The sequence below is a fragment of the Branchiostoma lanceolatum genome, chromosome 18 (assembly GCF_035083965.1).
Source record: "Branchiostoma lanceolatum isolate klBraLanc5 chromosome 18, klBraLanc5.hap2, whole genome shotgun sequence".
Classification (NCBI taxonomy): Eukaryota; Metazoa; Chordata; class Leptocardii; order Amphioxiformes; family Branchiostomatidae; genus Branchiostoma; species Branchiostoma lanceolatum.
The window spans coordinates 11,790,627-11,816,251 of NC_089739.1; the positions used below are offsets into that span (position 1 = coordinate 11,790,627).

The 25,625-nt window shown below is 40.7% G+C and overlaps 1 protein-coding gene and 1 long non-coding RNA gene across 2 annotated transcripts; both read right to left on the reverse strand.

Moving 5' to 3' along the window:
- Positions 1-43: 43 nt before the first annotated feature.
- Positions 44-14,783, reverse strand: LOC136423987 (low-density lipoprotein receptor-related protein 2-like). The gene is made up of 14 exons (XM_066412387.1): positions 14,669-14,783; positions 12,584-12,709; positions 11,170-11,295; positions 10,524-10,739; positions 9,890-10,052; positions 9,232-9,365; positions 8,289-8,448; positions 7,385-7,491; positions 6,860-7,135; positions 5,465-5,911; positions 3,989-4,096; positions 3,117-3,503; positions 603-719; positions 44-309 (listed from the first exon to the last, which is right to left on the reverse strand). Exons 1-14 carry the CDS (start codon positions 14,781-14,783, stop codon positions 44-46), a joined length of 2,748 nt encoding a protein of 915 aa, XP_066268484.1.
- Positions 14,784-15,751: 968 nt separating this feature from the next.
- On the reverse strand, positions 15,752-19,119 carry LOC136424792 (uncharacterized). Its single transcript, XR_010753927.1, has 3 exons — positions 19,005-19,119; positions 17,561-17,746; positions 15,752-15,856 (listed from the first exon to the last, which is right to left on the reverse strand). It is a non-coding gene; the product is annotated as an uncharacterized lncRNA (long non-coding RNA).
- Between the last annotated feature and the right edge of the window lie 6,506 nt (positions 19,120-25,625).

The following is a 25,625-nucleotide window of genomic DNA, read 5'->3' on the forward strand; positions in this document are numbered from 1 at the left end:
ATATGTTAATTCAAATAAATTTTGTCATAGCATGTTTTAATACTTACATGCATGAGGTCGTGTTGGTTGCATTTTGAGACGAAGAGCAGTAAGCCTCATTCTCGACGGGAGCATTACATTGCGGGAAAATGACCGTCGATACGAATTCTCTCAACTCTGGGTGGTACTTTCCTTGTGTGCTGTACGAACTGTTAAGCAGCTCCACGGCAGAGGAATTCTGTATCTCTTCAAACGTCATCTGGCCCAGCTGATTAGGTAGCATGGCCAGTCTACTGTCGAGTTGAAAATCCCCAGGTATTGGCATGCACACTGAAACGTTAGAACAAATTATGCTTTCGATAATGAAGAGACTAAGCATTAGTGACCGTAGGTGACTTCAGCATAGAAAGGAGAGGAATTAATTGATTACCATTAATTACAACTAATTAACATCTTTATTGACATTGATCGAAAGGGACACTGGACTCTCAGGTTCTGCATTGATAGCTGCCATGAAGGACAGATCGTACTGGAAAAACTTTATTGATTGTATTTCACCGGATTAAATCCGGCAGCATAATGATGATAATGATGAATGATGAGAAGAGATGCCATTGGCTTACCACAACCGTCCTCATCACTCCCGTCCGTACAGTCCGTGGCCCCATCACAACGCTTCCACGATAGGATACATGCGCGCCCGTGTCCACAGCGATAGTATCCTAGGGAGCAGCTGATTCCTGTGCCATGTAAACAGTTAGGAAGTAGAGTTCTTCAAAAATGATTATGCTTGATTTAAAGAAAATTATAGCTTCACTACGGTTATGTAATAAAATATGCATACGTTATCATATTGCATCACTCATGCCGCGATCTGCAGAGAAACGTAACCTACCCCATGAAATATTTTGACTATGCAAATGACTTCCACATTTACATAATGTATTCTTTGTGATGTACACCTTTAACTAATTTACACATGTCACAATGTTGACATTCCTGTCATCTATCACTTAGATTAACTATGTCGCTTTTGCATTTGATTATGAAAATTAGGAAGCTATTGCAAAATTGGTACCTATGAATGTTTTATCTGCTATAAACTAAATATGTTACATTTATTCGAGTCCTTTTGTACAAAACACTGGAATTATAGAATTTTCTTATTAATGTTCAAATAAAGTTCCAATTTGCAAGTTTCTTTCTACGCTCGTTCTCAATGAAATGTGCAAAATAGCGATTTTTAGGGTCGAAAAATTGATCAGCTCATTTTTCAAGCAAACCTACCTCATTTTTTAGCTGAACATCTCCTTTTATGATCCCCAAAATATTACAGCTAATTTATCACGGGAAGTTGCCGAAAATCTTTAAGCTTTGATTAGATGTCCTTGGACATTACCCATATTTTTGCGGAAAAAATTTTGAACATCAGTAATAAGATACTTCAATTTTGGAGCTTCCATGTCGTGACATCGCCTTCAAAACCTATAGTTGAGGAGTCAGTATCTCTGGTAAAACGTCTGTCAAATTTAGTGCCGGCGTGCTGACGATTGCTGTATAACTGTTTCATTCAGGATTAATATTGTCTGGATTTGTCTTTGCATTTCGACTTGTTTGAGATATCTAACAGAGACGGAATCAGATAGTTCTTGCCGAACGTTCGATCCTCCGTTGATCCGAATAATTTAACTCTTACAACATCTATAAAATATTCAACGTTGCGAACTAATACTGCTTCGTCAGTAAAGTATTTGGGACGGAGAGGGAATCGCGGAAAAACGGTAATGGAGATTACATACTGTCGCCAAAAGGCGTGTTCACCAGACGTAAGTCGCCAAGTTGTAATTGATCGACTTCTGATTTCTTTTCTTCTTCAAACATATCAAAGGCTATAGATTACTTATTGTCTTGAGGTTTATAAAGAATTCAACTTTGGAAACAAAATCTGGAAGAACGAGTAGAAAATTGGAATATGATAACCCTACAGGGGGTTTCTCTCAGTCGAATCTATACTTTTCTATTTCTAGTTCAAACGCTTTTGCCTTATGGTGCACAACTACAAAAAGTTCTGCGCCAGGTTATGTATTTTCCGCAACAGGTGTAAGCTCCGTTACCGGTAACGGAGCTTACTACAGTAAAACTTCGGCTTTTCCTTCAAAGGGATTTCCGTTTTTGCGTTCCATCTTTTATCATTAAAAGGACGTATGTACGGGCATTTAGAAAATGGGCAGCGTTCCTACACCATGCCTTGTTAACAACACAGAGAGCATCAAACAATGGTAACGGAGATTACATTCATTACTGTACTGTCATTTGTCCGAGGAGGTGGTCCACTACTGATAGCAAACAGTTCTTTTTTGCTCCTTTTAAAAGCCACAAAAGCTTTAAGTCGTCATAAAAACGACAGGTTGGCACCTTATATGTGGCATATCTTAATGTCAGGAACGTCTTACTTCAAACGGTAACGGAGCTTACCGTTTTGGGCGACAGGCATAAACCGCCTTGCACAGCGTACAAGAACAGTGACGGGACCGATCTGACGTGATTTGTCGGAGGGCCTCAGTAGCTGGATTCACCAGTTAACCGGTCAAACTCTGGACTGAATTGTTACATTCTCGGGTGCTTTTTAAATTTTGCATGTCTCCGCAGGCGACAGCCGTTTTTTGTGACTTTTTAGGCCACCCATTGCCATAACTTTTTCGATGTCAAAATCCATAAGTAATTTTGAGGTGCATTTTTCGTGGAACATGATATGTGTTGTGGGAAAGTGAAGAAAGCATCGATGGTGCCCTTAATTTGGCTCATATCAAGTCGTAAAGGCTGGCGACAGCAATTTGTACATTCAAATGAGAACGAGCGTCTAGTGATGAAACAATTGGTATCATTAGGCCTACATGTTCTTTCGGGACAATGACGGAACTTCAATTTTACAGAAGTAAACATAACAACGTCAATGTCTATCTTACGTAAAATGCATGATAAAATGACATACTGTAAATGCAGAAATGTTCGCGGTGGTTTTATGTTCGCGGTTTTCGCGGTGAGCTTTCAGCGCGAACTTCAAACCACCGCGAACACTCCATTTTCTCCCTACCGCGAAAATAAAAACCACGCGAACTTAAATGCATTTACAGCACCTTCTTTCCGCTGGCAGATAAACTTGTAAGCAGAGGAGCAGGGTGCGTCATTCCATTCTGAACCGTCGTAGTTCGCACAGTCTTCTCCTCCCTCGTTCGGTTCCCCCAGCTGCCAGCTGTCCCAGTCAGTAGTCTTGTTGTGTGGAGTCCCGTCTTCCCACATCCACTCACCCTCATCTTTCTGATCATTTAGACCAAACCAGAAACGTGAGATTTCATTTACAGCATTCTTCAGGTCCCTCAAGAAGTTGTCAGTATCTACGTCCTTCGGCATGGCCAGAAGCCCTCCGTCGGCTGCACACACCTGTCTGGCCTGGTTGTAGGTTTTGTCTTGGTTGTACGCCTTGAAGCATGCACCCTCGTATGCAGTGTAGCCAGAAGGACAACCTATAGAAAACATCACACCGTTATGGACCGATGTTGAGGTCATTGGACACAGATACAGGGAGCCAAGACAGAGATTGTGGAGCTACATGGTTTATTCCCTAACCCCCAGGATTCCAACACATAGAATGACAGCATGGGTCTTTCTCAGAATGAGGCTGTCTTGGACTATTACACTTTCATGAAGGGGGGGGGGGGTTACAATTACTAAATAATGTTCTTACATGTGTCTTAGTGGGTTCATAACACACACCCCTAGCTTTACGAAAATGGGACGTGTTGGATTTTCAGCTGATTTCGACACATCTTAGACCATCCTCATCACTTTTGCAAATGTGATGAGGACGGTCTAAGATGAGTGTAAAAATGGGTATATTGTTATATCTGTACGTGACACTGTTAGAATAAGTATGAAAAACTTGAGTGCAGTGCCGCGCCGGACTTGTCTGTCCAAAAGCGAAGTAAAAATCTCGCCATATGCTACTCACATGTCACTCCATCTTCTTGCAGGTCCCAGTTATCCCGACAGGCACACTTTATTCCTTCTGGATGCACAAGGCATAACTCTTGACATCCTCCATTGTACGAGGAACACCCTGAAATAAGGATTGTAAAACAAAATATTGCTAGTCAAGTGCCAGTTGCCACAAGCTGCATGCACAAGAAGTAATTATAGTAGAGAATTTTTCATGAAAGCGTACCACATAATTATATAGCATCACTTTCGTGTCAAAATTCCGTAAAAACGATACTTTAGATAAACGTAAATACGTGTACGATGCTTCAAATATAGCATGAATGAAATGTCGTTTCGAGTGAACATAAGGACCCTCAAGAACGATGCCAACTTTATACACCATTACAATTTCAATGTCAAATTATAGTATTAGAAAGTGTACCTTGCAAAAGCGTTAATACGTGTACGGTGTTATGATAGAGACCTTTAAGATTTAGCGACGTTAGCGTGCTACGATTTCCTACAATATCGCATATCATAGCATGCTACCGTGCGTTTCATCGCTACATCGTGCGACATCGTTTATCGTAATGTGATGTCTCTGCAATGTGCATATTTGGTTCAATATTGCTATGATATGCGATATCGCAGGAAATCGTAGCACACCATCGTTGCTATATCGTAAACGTCCCTTTGCTTAATTCACGTCACGTATATTAATTTTGTGCCGTTGATGAAGGTTAGACATACAGGTAATAAGATACGCCAAATAGTAGTTACTCAAGCAACAGGATGTGATTTTGGAAACGGTCAGACGTTTCAAGAAGCATCCGCTACTTTTCGTCAGTGACTGTGAGCAAAATATACAACAGCAGGTTTTTAAGGTCTCATTCATGAGTTTTTTCGCCCCATATCCTACAGGCTTACATGTAATGAAACGTGTTTTACATGGGTGTGTTCGTATATGAAGCTGTAGGAAATGCACCAAGGTCATTCATTCTCTGTTGAGCACATTTACCCTAGATCATATAAAAAAATTGCCAACTACCAGTTGGCATACAATTCCTTTTTATGGCAGTTACAAACTGCACTTAGCTACACCCCCAAAATAAGCACTTTCCAGCTGAAAGCGCTCGACCACATTACCGACCATGTCGGGCTAGCTGTGGACGTCCAACCTCGCGCGCGGCTGCCGAACTTTACCTGTTAATTTCTTCCGTTACAAACAAGCTTTCATCAGTTTGACGCTTGAGATCAGTCGGGCTAGCTAAAAGGGATTTTTCCCACCGATATAAACACACCTTCATGCAGCCATTCATTTTTTTTTTTGGGCACGGACTCTTTTGGAGTCTACACGCGGAGTTACTCAGGAACTAAATTATGTGCCGTTCAACCTAGTACCAGTGGTTCCTATTTCACAGCATGTGAGTATTTTCTGTGAACCTTTCTAGTATAGATATTTGAATGTTTAAATAGGTTACAAAACAAGGATGCCATTATCCCTTACCTGATGAAAGTCCGAAGAGGTCCAGTTCTCTGAGATACGGCTGAGCGTGGCCCGAGTGGGTCCGCGTGATCACGAACCTCCAAAACCGCGCCGTTCCCTGGAACCCGCCAAACTCTTGGCGGTCGTCAGTCCCTCCCTGCACGTTAGTAACGGACACTACGTCCTCCCAGCTATACGGACTCCCAACCTGCGACTTCTGCAACGCGAAGGCTGCAATGTCATGGTCGGTGTCTCCCTTGCTGCTGACTGCGATTTTAGTCAGAGTTTTGGGCGCTCGCAGGTTAAGTATGATGTACCAGTTGTTGGACTTCCAAAGTCCCGTTGGGTTCCAGTAGGTCCCCTGGTCGCCGTCCAAGGCTTTTGTGGCATCATATGTGACCCCGCTCTTGACCCACGGTATGCCGGCGGAGTCCACAATCCATGATGGGTCCCGTGACAGCCATACACCTGAGGAAGAGTATGCAGAATCGCCAAAAATAGTTACTCAAGCAACTGGATAAAATTTTGAAACAGGCAGACGTTTCAGACAGCATCCGCTGTCTTTCGTCAGTGACTAACGATAGAACTGGAAAACCAGAGTTATACCAAAACTCTGAATAGGTATGTTAATGGGGTTAAGACAATTTAGGATGTCTTGACGTAGTCTTCAAAAGAAGATTAATTCAAGACAAGGTTTATGCTAATAGTTCAATTAGCTACTGTTGTTTTAGTACAGTAACTAAATGTAGTTCGTCCAGGGGTGGGGGTGGCGGGCAGTGCATTATCCCAAGTATGCAGAATCGTTAAGCTAGCTCTATCGAAACTAGTAACCCCTCCCTGTAAATATATATCCTGCTACAGAAACAGCAAGAAAACTTGCTGATCTATGTTCCACTAGCTAGGCACTACAAGGGTTTTGACGATATGTATTTTCTGTGGTCATGTCTTTACTGCATGGTAATAATATCAATGATAATCTTTATTGCATATTCATTCTCCAGGGGGAAAAATGCATAGCCATAGGAGACCATACATGGTGTAATGGAAATGAGAGAATGAAATGACAACAATTACATTTAAGTCTAAACACTAAAAATGTACTACCGTATATCGAAGATATAGTGGCTTCTTCTCTCTTTTTAAAACACATGTACAGGCGATATAAATACACATTACATATTAATGCATGACATCAAGTATGTACGTACTTGAAAATATCCTTTGATATTGTCCTACATCTCTTGTCAAGCTGAATTGCTTTGAACAGAGACTGACGCTCGTTTTATATAAAGAAATGCATTTCATCTTCAATACGTGAGTTACTACAAAATTTGCATAATCTATCTTGTGGAGGGGTACGGCTATGCCTGCCAGATTTTATGTATGCATCTGAGCTAGGCTCAAAAGGATACATACCAGAATTACAGCAGAACCGGACTTCGTAGTCCTGACACCTGCCGTCTGTCTGGTCGTCGTTCTTGCAAGAAAACCCGGTAGTGTTGTAGAACTCGAAGACTTCCCCCGTCTCTGACGCGTCCTGTTGACTGCTGCGGACACGGGCTTCGATCTGGGTAGGTGCCTCGCAGATCTGCCCGGGATTATAATGTCGAATGACCGACAGAATTTCGTTGTCGGCAGCCCCACTTGGGTCGTCACGGTCGAACCAGGCCGTCCAAGCGGTACAGTCTTGGTCTTTAACATAAAAAGTGTGCGAATTTTCCCCCATTGTGCAATTAAAAAATAAATATAGGTTTTCCTCATTAATTGTGCAAAGTAAGTCTTAATTTCTAACAATACATCCAACAAAAATCAAGCAATTACTAATGACAAATTTCAACAATTGATTCATCTTTGGCTTTTTTTAATTGTACAACAATAAACATATTCAATTACCAACATACAATCAAATGCTACCGAAAACATTATGACAAAGTCAAGTACCATTGGTGACGCTAGGGGGCGCTGCTGTGGACAGGTAGATGTCCTGTGGCAAAAATAGGCCATCAACCAGAACAGTCTGGTTCGTATTCACGCTGGACTTGGATAACCTGGTGGTGAGTGTAACATGTGTAGCTTATTAGCACCAGTAACTCATTAGCATGTTAGACTAACACGCATGCGTATATGACGTAGCATGAGAAGCCCAAGAGAGAACCTCGGCAGGCAAAGATGCCTGTGCAGAGACCTTAAGAATAAACAGCTTGAAAGTGCATACTGGACTGGTTTCATCCTGATAGATTCCTACCAAGAGGTAGAAGGACGGTCCAAGAACAGATAGGACGTGTCGCAGTGAGGTATATAATTCAGCGAAGTAGTAATAAAAGGTAGTCCCATAGTCTTTTTGAGGCCATCGGGGCAGTAACAAAGTACCAAGGGCACAACGTCAGTAGCATATCATGGGATTCGAACCCAGGGCCTCTGGGTTATAGGCCAAACACCTTAACCGTTGTGTGTTCAAATAATTCCTTAATATTTGACCTAAATATTTTCATCTGGTAAATACAGTTTCTTACGAGACATCTTACTGGGATTAGTTGAAAGAAATCAACTGAGGTGGTTTGGACACCTGCACAGAAAGCCAGAGGACAGAGATGTAAAAAGAATTTTCAACTGGACACCAAAAAAGAAAAGGCCAGCAGGCAGACCAAAAAAGAGGTGGCTAGACCAAATCGTTGAAATTACCAGAAGAGAAGAACCAAACTTCCAAGTAGTGAAGAAAATGACTGAGGATAGAGCAGTATGGAGAGAGTTCACCATGAGGCTCACAACTTACAGGCCATTGGCCTAAAGGCGTCAGGGTGAGAAGGGTGAGGAGAGCCAAAGTGGGTGAGGGAAATTTCCTCACCTTCTGATTTGACCAGGCCGTTGCGTCCAGTAAATGTAGTTATTATCAACTGCAATTCCTTTAACCACGTCCCCATCTCCAGCCTTGATTAGACGTATGTCGTTGCCGAGCATGTCTGAGCTGTTGATGGTGTCATGAGAAGAATAGTACAGACGATTCTCTGAATGGGAGGAATACAATGATTTAAAATATATATAAAAGTGTATTGCAAGTTCATGCCCGTGGGCTAATTGCAAATACATGTCTAAAACATAGGGGAAAACATACATGCGTCAGTAAACTGTGTCTGAGTTTGTTGTAATAATAGGCTACTGGTACTAAATACAATTGTTGGCTATATCTAATCTAGCTGGGTTTGACTTCTTTTTTTGAGGCAGTGGAAGACGAAAAGTCCCACATTTTCTAGAATTTGTGGTTTCTGTGATTTCAAGAGAAAGGTAGCTTTTTGTTCATTCGTGAATGTGTTAAAGTAGGGGTATTTCGTGGTTTAAATAACTTGTTTAGATATATAAAAACAGACACATTCAGCTTACCATTTGATTACCACCTGCATGGCAATGTTGCGCAAGTTACGAGAAAGTTTTATATAGAAGTCAATGTCTCCATGGAGTTAGATGGACGGACCATTATGTTTATGTTTGAGTTCAGCCAAATATAACACATGTAATGAACCGTGATGAACTGGGACGAGGGGGGATACAAGCTTAGCCACGTTTGGGATTGTGTTCTCGCCGCAAAAGTGCCACCTACATCGGCTACTTATAGCGGTGAGAAGCAGCATTCCAGTCAGAAGCTCTGAAGAAGGTGTCTGACAGACACCGAAACGTCAGCAGGTGAGATTACCTGGTTATGAACAAAGAATCTCCTATAGCCAACACATTAATGTTCCTATATGACTAGGTTGTTATCAGAATATGTGTTTCACCATCGTCTGTATTCTCACCTTTGTAGTCTATTGCAATGGCCATGTCTTTAAAGGGATCACCTAGGTCACTGATGATAGTTGTGTGGTCGCTGCCGTCCATCGCAGCACGGTCCAGTCGAGGGTTAGAACCCGCATTTATCCAGTACATGAGTCTGTGAAAAAATAACCCAGTAGGTATCAGGAAACAGAAACCATTTTTATCTGAGAAGTGAATGAAGAAGAGAGTAGGAAAGTCAAATATAGTGCAAATATATACATGTGGTTTTGGTACCCTAACTGGAATACTTTTCAAGCCCTGTTTGTCTCTAACGAAAATATAGATTTTCCTCATTGATTACGCAAATTAAGAACCAATTTGCATAATTTGCCTTACATCACAAGCTATCTGCTACCAAAAAATCAAGACCATAGCACGTTCATGTCAAAAGATACACAAAAACGGAACTTCTGCTGCAGAACAAGGTCACATACCAGGGGGATCAAAATCGACATTTACCTTCATCTTTTCCACACATACTCATCAAATATCATGATAATCCATCTAGAGGTTCTTGAGTTATGCTACAAAAATCCGGAAACACAAACATACAGACACACACACAGAAAGACACAGACAGACACACACACCTACAGACATTCCCAAAACAATGTTTCCATTTTACATGGAGATAATCACCCATTTCTTGGATCCAGGACAAGCCCATCAGGCAGGTCGATGACTGATGACGTCAGCAGTGTCCTGGCGAACGATCCGTCCTTCTTGGCTACTGAGATTGTTTCGTCAAAGTAGTTGGTCCAGTAGATATTCCCCCCAGCATTATCCAATCTCAGGTTATAGGCTACATTTAGTGTGGAGATATTAAAGTAAGTTGCAGTAAAAATAGGGAGATTCTTACTATTCTATATAGATTTTACAAATAGTGTAATTTTATTGATTGACCTGTGGTTGGTGTTTTAGGTTTGCCAGATCAGCAGAGCAACATGGAAGTAAGTTTTTACTGACAAGTGCCGATACAAAAGTATTTGTATTCTAAGATAAATGCTGCTGTTGTAAAATTCCATTGAGTATACTGTAAATGATGAGTAGTATACAGTAGTGTGTTAGTGTTGTGTTAGTTGGCTGGTATTATTTTGATTCTTCATTCTTGTCTTTTATTTGTTTGTTGTGTCATACTTTTGCTTTGGATCCGTGATATATGTATTGCCTTATTGTATTATTACTGTGTTTATTTGTTATTTTGCAAAATGAATAAAAATAGAAAAAAAAGATGAGTAGTAACAGCGAACTGAAATGGAAGAACATATCTCACCACCATCCATTGGAGATTCTATAATGGTCTCCTTCCCACTTCCATCACGTTGACCTCGTTTCACACGAAAGTCCTGGTCCATCCAGTACAGGAAGTCAGTCACTGGGTCATAGTCAAACCCCTCGGCCCAAGGAGATAAAGCGACCTTGACCTTCGACCCGTCGCTAACATCAAATTGTAAAATTCTACCAGCATGAACCAGCAGGAATGGTTGTCCTAATTGATTAAAGAGAACAGTGACATAAATCACCTTTTTTGTTATTTCGAAACTTATGATTCTCATACAGGTTATGTTTTTTAATGTCTGTCTTCGTCAATATTATGATGATGATGATGATGATGATAATGATGATGATGATGATGATGATGATGATGATAATACTACTAATAATAATGATATAATAATAATAATAATAATATTAATGGTGATGATGGTGATGTAGAGGCCGGGAAGATCACAGATTTGTTTTCTCATTTTCTTTAATGTTAATACACTACCAACAATGCATTTTTTTTGGGTTCTCTTATATCTTCTTAAACACACGCACAATAAACAAATTGGGAAAGTTGGTAGTGTACGTGGACATTCTTTTCTACCCAAAACTGAGTGAACAGTTCATTATTGTATGACTTTAAATGAACATACCACAGACCACGCCTGCATCTTGGTCATGATCACAATCGTGCATCTCCCATCCACCGTACGAGCAGTTAAACAGGCTACTCTCCGTCCCATTACATTGTAGGTCATCCATATAGATTGGCCCTCTTCCTGTATTAGATAAAACACCAATCAGCGTCAGAAAATACAAGTCTACAGGAACACATGACAAATGTGGTTAGGTTTTCAATTCGTGTAGAAAATTAATTAGATTTTTAAATGATTTTTACATGCCTTGTTCATCGATACATTACTATATTGTAACTCATGTGCTGTTGTCAATAATGTTTTGTTGTCAAATGTAGGATATAGATTAGTATTGTTTGTTACATGCCCATACTCACATTGCCATACGTTGTACGATTGTCGAGCAATAAAGTTAATCCATTCATTCATTCATTCATTTTATTATATTCATAGACTGTGAATTAGCCTTCAGGCGCCTAGGCACGATTGTACAATTTGAATACTTTATTTCCCACAAGATATTGTAGTTGAAAGAACATTAAGAAAATATTACCTGGGCCAAAATAGGATTCATTACGAACTTGTAGGGCACTTGGGAGGCCCAGCATTCTACAAACAACGTCTGCATCTTTCATGTCGAACTGGTCCTGACAAACTGTGCCCCAGTTCAAACTGTCTTCCGGCCGGACTTCCACACGTCCTTCGTGTCGACTGGAACCCCCAACAAGACGAATTCTGCTGGAATCTAAATGTGAGTTAGTTAGTTAAAATCCTCCCACACCATAAGGTGTATAGGGCGGTGCCCAACTCCGTTTCATAGCCCTGGGCCACACTGTGGTGCAATCACTGCAGCACGGGGCTAGTCCGCTGGCAGTGGAGTGTTTCAGAAGTATGTACCATTTTTATTAAGTCTTTGGTATGACTCAATGCGCCTCTTGTGTCCTACCCTGGACTTGAACCCCGGTCCTTCTGGTCCAAGTAATTTGAACCAGATGTGGCTAGTAACAGAAGCACAGACCACTACACCACAGGGAATGTGAATTTCCTTTTAAAGGCATACTCAACTCCAGGGCAGTTCTGGTTCTAATTGTATTGGCATTGTGACATTGACCTGGCAGCAGTTGCATTATACAGCATCAATATTCTGATAACCCCCCGAGTACCCTCCAGACAAACTACAGACAGGTGTAACAAATTACAATAAATAACTATTGCACAAACTTTAATTGGGAAGCTCTTAAGAAATCTTGGGTTGAGCTTAGACATTACTTTTACAATCTGTTTCTGGATTCTTGGTTGTCAACTTATAGCCTTTAAGTTAGTAACTTAATTTTCTACTTGCTTTTGGTCACAAATGGACTATGATCCTTTTCAATCACATCATTGATATCCATACTCTAGATTTGAAAAAAAAAGAATTCCCTCCACGTACCACAGACAACGCCGGCATCTTCCCAATGTCCACAGTCATGAATCCACCATCCGGGGTACGAGCAGTTAAACAGGCTACTTTCAGTACCGTCACATTGTAGGTCATCCATGTAGATTGGTCCTGTTCCTGGGTTTAATAAATGCAACAAAATTACAGTTGACAGATCAGATGCAGCCATTATTCATTACAATAAAACAATAAAACAACGGCGACCTCATATCCCATGAAATATTCATGTTATGCAAATAGCTTTCACATTTACATGATATATATGCTTGGTGATGTACACCTTTAATGAACTTAAACAGGTTTAAATGTTGACAGTCCAATCATTTACCACTTGAATAATTATGGAAATTTTTCAAATTAGGAATTCTTTTTACATTATTAGTATTTGTTAATGTTCCACCTGGCATAAATCCGGAAACACAAACACACACTCAGACAGACAGGCGCACAAACATGAATAGTTTCAGGTTGGTAAGTCACTGAATAAAGATACTCTTTTTTACACAACCAAGAGATTTATTCAACCGACGTTTCGGTGACCATCTGTGATCACCTTCTTCAAGGCTATTCTGACTGGTTCACATAGCAATGCAGCACAGGTGTTGCTGCTTATACATATTAATGAGATGCAAACGCAAAATATTTACATATGTACAATAACAGGGGATGACATCACAGTCAGAATTGCCTTGAAGAAGGTGACAGATGGTCACTGAAACGTCGGTTGAATAAATCTCTTGGTTGTGTAAAAAAGAGAATTTTTATTCAGTGACTTATCTCCATCTATTGGAGATAAAAAAAAGTCTTGGTATGTTTTTAAAAAACATCATCAATACTCGTATGTGTAAAGGCGAGTGTTGCGTGAGACAAAGAATTAAGGTACCTTGATCAAAATAGGCAGCAGGACGAATTTGATAGGCATTGGGATAGCCCATCATTCTACAAACAACTTCTGCATCATTGAAGTCAAAATGGTCGTGGCAAACTGTGCCCCATCTGGAACTGTCGGCCGGCCGGACTTCCACACGTCCTTCGTTTGGGCTCGAACCTCCAACAAGACGGATTCTGCTTGAATCTAAGGTAAAACATCCCTTTTAATAATGTCCTAGTATACAAAATAGACGAGAATTGGTGATCAGTATAAATTGTTCACCGTCCACTGAAATTGAAATACGTTGATTGTAATGCTGGGCATATCACCTATTCAATCCATAGCGCAAATGTATACATTTGTCGTTTAAGTACATAATTCTTGATAGATGACACTCTCTAAAGAAGCTATCCCAAGCCTATGTGGTCGAACTACACCGAAGTTCTGCCTATTGCGTATGAAGTCGTCAGTCTACTGTCATTATTTGTTGCCAATATCATGCAGTTTGCTATCATCATACTATTTCTTAGAGAAAATATGGAGTAAAATTGTGAGAAACAAATTTATAGTTAGTATCGTTTCCATCCGTGCAAAATGTGTTCTTTTGATCTTTTTGCATAGATTATAAAAATGAGCAGGAATTATTCACACCTTCATAAGTCATACTATTTCTTTTACATTGACAAAGCTACGTATGTACAACGATCACCAAAAAATGTTAAAAGACGATGATTTTAATTTTTATTTTAATTTCAATTTTAATTTTAATCTTAATTCTAATTCTAATCCTAATCCTAATCCTAATCCAAATCCAAATCTAAATCTTAATCTTAATCTTAATCTCAATCTCAATCTCAATTTTAATTCTAATTTTAGTTTTTATTCCAATTTCAATCTCAATCTCAATCTCAATCTCAATCTCAATCTTAATCTTAATCTTAATTTTATTTTGATTCTAATCCTAATCCTAATCCTGATCTTAATCTTAACCTTAACCTTAACCTTAACCTTAACCTTAACCTTAACCTTAACCTTAACCTTAACCTTAACCTTAACCTTAACCTTAACCTTAACCTTAACCTTAACCTTAACCTTAACCTTAACCTTAATTCTTATTCTAATATTTGAAATACTCTTTGAATTTTGAAAAGAGATATATAGGCTACAGTACAGATTTATCACTGGTTCACATTAGATGAACGTACTTGTAAGACAGACCACGCCTGCATCTTGGCCATGATCACAGTCGTGAATCGTCCATCCTGCGTACGAGCAGTCAAACAGGCTACTCTCGTTCCCATGGCACCCTAGGTCATCCATGTAGATTGGCCCTGTTCCTGTGTTATAAAAGTGCTAATCAGTAAGTCGCCAAATATCGATCATAAATTCATGATAGGACAACAAATTGAAGTTTAAAGAATAAAAGCTGAACCGTACCCTGTCCAAAATAGGCATCAGTATGAACCTGGTTTGCCTTGGGATAGCCCAGCATTCTGCAAACGACGTCTGCATCATTCCTCTCAAAATTGTCGTGGCAAATTGTTCCCCAGTTGAAACTGTTGGCCGGCCGAACTTCCACACGTCCTAAGTTTGGGCCGGAACCGCCAACAAGGCGGATTTTGCTGGTATCTAAAATACGATATATAAAATGCGATATATAGAATACTTTATATAGAATACGATATATAAAATACGATATATAAAATACTATATGTAAAATACGATAGATAAATATGAATATGAATATGAATATAAGTATAAAAGTCGTAACTCAGCCTTTTCGCAGTCGGGTATCAATGTATAGATCAACCATTAGTACTTAATCAGGCATACAGAGGTCCTGAATAGATATTACTGGTTGTTTTATTTATGTATATTTTTCTATAAAACTATTAATTGAACAAATAATCCATCCACCTACCGCAGACAACTCCGACATCTTTTCCATGATGACACTCGTGAATCCCCCACCCTGCGTACGAGCAGTTATACAGACTAGTCTCGTTCCCGTCACACCGTAGGTCATCCATGTAGATTGGCCCTGATCCTTGATTTAGAAAAAGAAGCGATAGTTCGAAGATACATTAATATACTCATACTCATATGCAGAAACATATCAAAGTGCTTGATGTATAATCAAAGATTAATGTGTAGAAATGTTGTTAAGTGAGACAAGTCAGACAACATGAGTCAAATCCTACCTTGGCCAAAATGCCGAGATGGAGTAACCCTAATGGCCATGATGTAGCCAAACATTCTGCAAATAACGTCTGCATCCTTAATGCCGAAATTGTTGTTACAAACTGTGCCCCAGTTCAAACTGCCGGCCGGGCGGACTTCCACACGTCCTTCGTTTGGGCCGGAACCTCCAACAAGGCGGATTCTGCCGGGTTCTAAGGTAGGAGGGTGAGTCAATGATTTTGTTTTATATCACAAGCACATTCTTTCATCAAATGAGTTGAAATTGGGCACAATTTTAAATGCATATCTTCTTGAGACTGAAATGTATCAATTTATTTGTTGGTAATTTTTTTAATGCGCGACTGACTAAGTCACTTGGTTCAAAGGTAAACACACCCTTGGAAGTCAGATCGATGCGGAAGTCAAGTAGATGCATCTATATATCTATCGATCTATTGTCAACAAGCTAACTGCCACCAAAAAATTAAGACCATAGCACGTCCAGGTCAAAAATTACAAAAACGGAAGTTCCGCTGCAGTACCAAGGTCACATACAAGGGGTCCCAAAATCGACCTTGACCTTTGTCTCCACAACACCTACATACATACCAAATATCATCGTAATCCATCCAGAGGTTTTTGGGTTATGCTGACTACAAGAGTCAGGAAACACAAACACACAGACAGACACACAGACAGACAGGCACAGGCACGCCAAAAACAATATCTCAATTTTTCATGCAGATAATATATATATATATATATATATATATATATATATATATCTTCATTTCTTTAAGCAGTGGAACGACCCCAGTTATTCTCAAGAATGTATGGCTCGGTGATTTCAGGACATTGATACCATATTCATAGAGTCGATTCCACATTACCGAGAGGGTGTTTGTTGCCTTTTGTTCTAACATTTACAAAACCTTTGTAACAATCTATGTGAGATAAGTAACTGTTAAGAACAATTTCCAACATGTATTTGATGTTCTAGATATTTTCTGCTGTGTTCCAACATGTTAAACAAATTTCCAACATTAAACACATTATTTGTATTAGTTTCTAAACTGTTGCAACATAGATAATTCATTTGTTTGAACATGTTCCAACATTCTACAAACATGGTATAACTGGGTCAGTGGGCTGGGAGCAGGGCAATTCACACATCCCTTCAAAGTATAGGGGATTAGGCCTAGGTACCATGCATAGACACCACAAGACAAAAGAGTTGCCAGTGTCCAGACGTGAATTCTAAAAATATACAGATGCTGACAATAGAGCGTGATTAGCACCTACTTTTATGGGGGCAATAACCTAAATCTACCATTTTGAGAATGATGCAAAATGTTGGAACATGTTCCAACAGTGAAACAATCACACAGATGTTTGAAAATTGTTCTAAATAAAGAGATATTTGTGCAATTACTTTCATAATATTTCCAAAATATGTAGATGAGTCAAACATGTTCAAACTTTCATTTCTAATAGTGTGAACACTCTGGAATTTTTTTGACTAAAATAGTCTTTTCTCTAAAATTGTTCAAACTTATCAGCAATTTCATCTGAAAACCCTCTTGGTGACATAGAATTGACTCTATGTTCATTCACTAAGTATGTACAGTACATCAAATAGAAAATTTTCAACCCGGTTTTTCAGTTTCTGCTGTCCGTGCTATACAATGTTTTCTTTCATCATACAAAATGACAAACTTTCTACGCACTTTTGATATCCAGATGACATGTACCAATCAATACAGGAGAAATGTGATCTAATGAGTAAACTGGAACATATTAAACTACTTAAGGCACTGACAAAGTCACTTAAAACATAATGTTTTAGTTGTATGAATGCTTTACAGCTTCCAGTATCTGTAGAATTCTAACCCTAACTGCGATTATCTTTATTTCACCTGCACAAGTTGGTGTAGCATCACTCCATGTACTGTTAGACTGGCAAGTGATATTGGCAGTCCCCCACAGCTGGTACCCGGCCATACAGGTGTACCTGACTGTCAATCCTGGTGTAAAGTTACTGTTCTTATCTCTCGTCCCATTGGCAGGCACACCAGGATCCCAGCAATGGTCTGCGACACGGCCTGAAAAAAGGACAAGGCAAAGTTAAGAATCTTCTTCCTCGCAGTAACTGGTTCATACCTTTTTTTTAAACTACAACTTCAATCTTGTGTTGTTACAGTTTACCCCGGAATCCAGAGCAATTATACCGGCCCGCGTCCCGAGCTTACCCGGGCCTACCCTCCCGCTGGCCCCGACAAACTACCCCGCCCCACTTCCCGCTATAGCCCACAAGATCGGAGCTTGTTTGGCTTGCGGGAAGTGGGGCGAGGTACGTTGTCGGGCCAGCGGGAGGGTAGGTCCGAGGAAGCTCCGGGCGCGGGCCGGTGTAGGTCCGGGAAAGCTCGGTACAATTGCTCTGGATTCCAGGGTAGTTACAGTTTTGCTTTACGGCTGTGAGTCGTGGACCATGGATGCTAGCTGCTTCGGAGACCAGGAAACTCGACGGAACCTTCACCAAGATGTTGCGTGCCATATACACCGAACCTTGGTAGAGGCACACAACAAACAAACAACTCAATGGCACCCTTCCACCCATCTCTTCTGAAGTCAGGCGTCGTTGGTTAAGCCTCACTGGTAGGGGTGGGTACCGGTACAGAAAATTCAGGTCCGCGGCCGGTCCAGGTCCAGGTCCAGAGGGTCAGCTAGGTCCTGGTCCGGACCTGTACCTGTACCTGTACCTGTACCTGTACTTGATTAAAGTAATGTCGCAGTACATCATATTTTGAGAGCGAGACACAAGTAAATTAAGGTCTCTGTGTTCAAATTGTATATTAGAATAATGTGATTATTCTCGGTGCACACTAATGTGCACTTGCCGTCTGTTACTCATCTACATATGATTAACAGCTAACGTCTTCGAAAAAGGAAACCACGACTCGTTAAATCTGCTTATTTTGTATTAGACCGGTTATGTGTGACCGCCTGCTGGTAGCCTGGTACTGTGAATTTTCTAATCGGTCTATAGAAAATACCGGTTTTGTACCACCCCTAATCACTGGCCATGTTATTTGCCAGGTGAACCCGCTGGTAAACTGCTTATTCGGACACCAGAAACCACAAGGAGAGGAGGTCGTCCATACGTGACATAAAGAACATTATCGGATCGGAAACTTGTCTGAATAAAAAAGGCTCGATCGAAATGATGTATAGCAATAGAATACTGGATACTAAGCTTTGTGTATGCTCCTAGTATGACTATGTATGTATGCATATATGCATGGCAGTTCGCATTGAACAGCACACCATGGTTACTGTGTGAAGCGTTATCAAAGATCTTACTTATGTAGGATAACTGGAACCCCTGGCGAGTCCTTGAAATGTCAGACTTGAACCTCAGGAAGACCATGTTAGATGTGCTGGTGATAGGGGTGATTGGCGTCAATGGTTGGCCTGACAACCTGGAATAGATAGTCAAGATCAGGTACTCAAGCTAATATAAGAATCTAAGTTGGTTTTGGTTGTTTGCTTGCATTGCGTACCCGGTAAACCGCCTCATGCAACTGAAGAGTACAAGCTGCATATCCGGACAAACTTATTGGATCCACTCACACCGGGAAGGACAAATCAAGGGACCCTGGATTCGAACACAGGACCTCTTGGTTATGGGCAAAATACCCTGCCACTACGCAACCGCGATGCCCCTTTTTTTAGGACAGTTTTATTTCTTATACAGAATAATCAAGTGGGTGTTGTTTATGTGTTTGTAACATTACCTTTGTAACTCTGCAGCTATATCACTGGCTCCATCGAAGATGGTCAGAACGTCGTACTCTTCCTCAGTGTCGAAACTGTCGAACGTGAGACGAATGATGCTTCCTTCTGGTGCTGTGATTGACCACTTACAGTCCCCATTGTTGCCATAGTTACTTGGGTAGTTCGGTGACGTCACAGTACCTCCAGAGGAAGCCGCCAGGCTACCGCCGCATTCATCAGTCACTATGGGATCATGGAAACATTTACCCACCCTCCTGAAAGCAGAGCCCCTATCGCTCGATTCGTTAGCTCGCTCGCGTAGGGGCCCTGCTCTTCAGCCCCTGTAGACACGGTTCTGGCGACGTTACTGACAGTTGCTCATAAATGATTAATGAGCTATCTTTTTTGGCACAATTTGGCGGTTAATTTGTTCTTAACCTAAAGTAACGATGTGAGACAAAACCTGATTGGTCGATAGCTTCCCAGCGTCCTTTGCGCTTTTGCTCTAGATGAGGTTTAGCAAACCCTCTGATTGGCTGAAGCTGTTTTGGTGGCAACGGCGCCAAAGCCGTGTCTACGTATATACCGGGGCTAAAGAGCAGGGCCCCTACGCGAGCGAGCTAACGAATCGAGCGATAGGGGCTCTGCCTTCAGGAGTGTGTATTTACCGAGAGCAATTAGAATCCCGTAATTATCATGGAAGCTCATCTGTGTTGGTAGTAATCATAATACAATGCTACACTTTCTTCCAGCATTAAGGTATTCACTAATCAAATTGTCAACGTACGACTACTGTCGCCTTCTCCAGTATCAATAATGACCATACAAGAGGAGTATAAAGGAGGCCATATACATCAGGGCACTCCAGCCATCACTCAACAGAGACAGTGTGCGTTATAAACTTCCTGGCACGTTTGAACAATTGCTGACGTCATGTATCCGTAAAGACACGTGTCAATAAAGTCACGTGTCTGCAACTCTCGCGAGTTTACGTTCGGAAGTGATTAGTCATTATTGATCCTGAAGAAGGCGAAACTCAGGCAATTTAAGGCCTGTGACAATTTCTGTCGATCATGAATTTCGAACCGCTCAGTGACCGCAGGTAACCTGGCGAGGCCATCTCGTTTTTAGAATAGCCCAATCGGGTACAATGTAACGTTATATTGCAAAAACAGGAATTTACTAAATATTTGGCATACTAACTACTTTTGGCGGGACTTATGAATAATAACAGTACAGATATTGATCAAATATCTATCAAATATTGACACAAGTAGAGGCTATTAACAAAAAGGGACCCCCGTGGAAGCTGCAAAATGGTACAGGCCGAACATGTTCGAACGTTCGAAAGGCCCCCCGGGGTGTGGTATGGCGCGAAAACGGCGGGGAATTTACACATCAGCTTAAATCCCCGTAGTATTCCGGCTTTAAATGCTATTTCCCCGGTCAAAATCACATGATTCCTAGAAAAAGCAATGAATCTGTTAGTATTATACCTTACTGAAAAATATTATCCAAGGCTATTTGACCTTAGAATGATCATATTTTAGCAAGAGCAATTTTTGAGGGAAAATTAGAAAACAAATCACTGTTTTTAATGTTTTGGCCCCGAATAAAACACGATATCGTCAAATTAGACGAAATAGCCTTGGACAGATTAATTTCAATTCTAATTATATCCTATGTCGTAAAAATTCAAGGTTAAAGTCCCTGCCCCCACCGGGGAATTCATAGATCAATGAATAGCAGTATTTTTTTCCCAAAATCTTTGTTTTTAACCCAAAAATATATGAGATTGAAAATTTTATTGTTTTGATATTCTAAATATTTGTTATTTCCATCATCTGGCCAATTTTTTTTTAAAGATAGATCGATACATCAAAAGTTACGTGCGAATAACTGCTAACCTAGCCAACCCCCAGGTGTCACAGGCCTTAATTGGGCTGAGAAGTGATCGTTGAAAATTTGATCCGTGAATACCTTAGAAAATTTAGCATTGTAATAGAATCCCGTAACTTTGCGGAGGAATTCTGCAGTTTGTCCAACCGTGTTGCCAAGGGACGTTATTAGGATTTGGTCAATCGCTGTACGTTAATGACAGTTTTTGAAAGGAGGGCATAGATTATAGTTTACCGAATGAGCTAACGGCGAAATGACTGGCTTGTCTCCATATAAGGTCAAATACTGAAGCCTGGACTGCTGCGAATTGACGACAAGCCACAGATTTCAAAAGACGACTGAAAAGGAAACACATAAGTGTGTCCTGCAGGAATAAGCCCATAACGTAATTCTTTAAGTGACCAACTGGAATAAAAATAACAGAAAGTTATATTTTTGTCGATATGTACGATTTTGCTCTAGATGAAAGTAGGAATAGTCAGGTTATTTGTTGTTTCTATTCATCATATGAACCAGTTTTAGCTTCTCTTTTAGCTTACTAGAAATGTTGGGTATAACAAGTAGCACTTTCTGTAAATAATAACTATATGGGATATTGGTTATTGAATGAGGTAGCATCAGTTCTTTCTTTTGGAACAGGATAGGATAGGTTCTTTTGTAACCATCTAGGAAACTATATATATTACTTCTGTAAATGCAGAAATGTTCGCGGGGATTTGATTTCGCGGTAAAGAGAAAATGGAGTGTTCGTAATGGTTTTGAGTTCGCGTTTGAAACAATAGTAGCGCTACAGTTACATAATGGAAACAATTTTCGCGGCGATTTTAAGTTCACGGTAAAGAGTTCACCGCAAAAACCGTGAACATAAAACCACCGCGAACATGTCTGCATTTACAGTATCTTCTGCAACTCACTTTGATAGGATGAATCAGAGTAGTCATAGTCATAGCTGTAGGCATTGGAACTGGAATCATCTGACTGAGAATCAGTGATCGGGGCTGAAAAAAGACAGTATGAAAATTTAACTACGTTTGCTCTCAACAGTTGCTTGGAGTTTTAAGATGAAATGTTGTTTAATATGCCTCAATTTCAGACATTATTATCCAAATAATCCAACAGCATTAAAACCGAGAACTGTGCCTTCAACCTAAAACAAGGCGTACAGTTATTATTATTGGGTAGGCCGACTACTCTCTCTTCGCAGCCAGGGGCTGAATTGCTAGGAACGCACACTTGGCGGGGCTAGATCGCAAGGGTCTGGATCGGCTGCCATTCGGCGCTAAGTCAATTGCCCCATGTGTGGCCAAAGGACTGTAGGTTTTGTACCACTTACACCGGGAAGGACCCCTACTCTTTTCGATAAGTGTGTTGGGTTCTTTAACGTGCTTGAGTTAATCGTGGCTCTCCTCAAACACGGCACCTCCATTTAACGTCCTATCCGAGGGCGTTAAATTGAGGTGCCGAGGGACGTCCCTAATCGTATCTAGGTACTCATTTTAACCTGAGTGAAGTGGGAAAGTAGGAAAAGTAGTGAAAGTGCCTTTCCCAAAGCACAACGTCAACGGGACAAATCAAGGAACCCCGGATTCGAACCCGGTATCTCTGGGTTCTGGGGACAAACACTACGCCACCGCGACGCCAGATGACGCGTGCAGTTGATTCATCAGTGATGCTTTATAGTTTGATGAACCGTACTACCAACTAGTGGTAACTACTACGGCTATACCCACTCCCCACTCTGAGATGAGCTTCATCCCGGTGCGGTGCCGGTGGTACCGGCAATGAATAAGAAAATCCCTACCTTCATATAACTCAAATAAGCTTATATAGTAATCTCAAAACGGGTCTACTTGCAGTATATCAAAATACCATGTGTCCTAATAAACTCTTTATTTCAGGCCGGGGGTAACATCTTGTAATAACATAATTCCACCAGGGTACATATGTTTAATTGCGCCAACCCGTAAAGATACGTCCAAATAGATCTCCAAGCAAACGCCCTAAAGTGCAATGCTGTATATCACACTGTGCATACGGGCGTGGGGGGTGGGGGGTGGCGGGTGAACTAGAAAGCTCTCAAACCCACAGCTTAATGTTAATGGTGGTGAAGTACTTTCAAAACAACACTGAAATACGTTTTCTCCAAGGGAGGTGGTACTAGCAGTAAATAAGAACGCCCCCCCCCCCACCATATAATTATATAGGTTAGGACAGGGTAATCTGCGATGTAACCAAAATAAAACCGCCTTGAGATAAGCTAATCTCAAGGCGGGGGTACGTGCAATGTTTAAGGACACCCCCGCCCCGAGATGTGGCTTATCGCAGGGGGAGGGGTTTACTGGAATTTTACCAGAACACGGGGGGGGGGGGGGGGGAGCAGTTGTAGTATCTAAAAGACTCCGTCATGTTATAAGTCTTATCATGAGGCGGAACTTGCAGTGTTTAAGAACACCACCACGCCCTCAGATACGGCTTATTGCACGGCGGGTCTACTTTCATACAATATATTTGTGTTTATGGTGAAATTTTTATCAGTGCAGAATAATAGCGACTGAAATGTTTGCATTGAGTATGCAGCACCGCGGTATGTTCAAACGGTTTAGGGCAACATTGTTATTCTCAGCCACACCTGTACTCAATCGAGCAAACATAATGTCTGTCAATTCGGGCACGTATCTACATCAATCACATAGCTGTAACGTTGTTACGGAGATATGTTTTGTTTTCAGATGAAGTCTGTGTGATTCTGGATGCCAAAGGACAGAAAGGACAGCATAGCGACCCTGTCACTGGGTACAGTTATGTATCGCCACAATTTAAGTCTTTTATTAATAGCGTTCAAACTCACAATGAAATTTCGTATTGTTATGCTACTCGTGGATATGAATAAACTCAAAAACCGTCGCCTCCTATGATGAATATTCAATGAGTTTACTCCCAGTACCATGCAAAAATGTTGCAACAAACAAACAAACATACCAACAAACGGACAAACAAACAAGGAATGCATAGCTTAGAGAAAGCAAATACATGTAAAAGAAAAACTGTAAACCAAAGTCAGTTCTAGGAAATCCAAACACAACGCCTGGCATCAAATTAGTATTTGACAATTTCTTATGTGACAATCGTAGTCAATGCGCATTTTATGACTTGAGTCCTTTCAACTGAAAAAAAGAAGACAATCATTTTTCATCAACGTAAGACTAGTCTTTTCTGAGTAGACATTTTTACATGACCTGTCTTGAAAGGCAACAAGAACGTCACATCAATACATTTTACAAGTTACTGTAACATCTATTGTATTACAAGGAATATCTTGGGATGTAAAAAAACGGACTTGTCTCTATCTCTCTCTGATAAGGGCTACATATAAGAACCCCAAGATTCATATGAATTCACAACAAATAACTTTATAAGAGGTTATACGCTACCTGTTTCATCTAATGCAAAAAGACACACACAAACTCACACACACACACACACACACACACACACACACATACATACACACACACACACACACACACACACACACATACACACACACACAAACACAAACACACAAACACACACAGACACACATAACTGAAAAAAATGTGGGCTATTCCAAGACGTACAGCATCAAACTGTGACAAAAATTATGAATCGACAAATTCTAAACCTCATTGTATAACCATATCCTGACGTGCCTATGCTCTGAATCTGAATTCACTGGTTCTAACCTTCCTCAAAAATTGTAATCTCCAAGCAGATCCAACGGTTGCAAAGACCGTATCCAACTGGCAGAAGGAGTTTTGACAACTTCCCTGGCTGACTGGAGCTTCTCTGGCTAGCTTGTACGATTTTAGCACCGTGGAGATCTGCTTGGAGATTACAAAAATTTTGCATCGGGCACATGTGACACAATGCTAACAATCTCGCAACATTTTCTTTTCAACTGATAACTCATTTGATTTAGAACCCCTCCCCCTCATTGTATATCACGGTCTGTCTGTCTACAAACCTACCGATCGGCACAGCCCTTACCTTTGGTAAAGATAAGCCAGCAGACGATTCCAGCCGCGAATTTTTTTGCCGCCATCTCGCCACACCCGCGCCCGGCTGGGCGGATGGTCTGTCGGTTTTCGCCGATAGAACTGAGGCGACGTTACGTTGCGTCTTTACAGAAATGTTGAATATACCGCAGAAATCTATACCGCAAACGGTTTGCTGAGGCCACTAAGATCAGAGGATACTGATATGTATGTGCAGTGCTGTTGTCCAGAATATAAGATGAAATGGGAGAGCAATGCAGTATCTTAATATTCA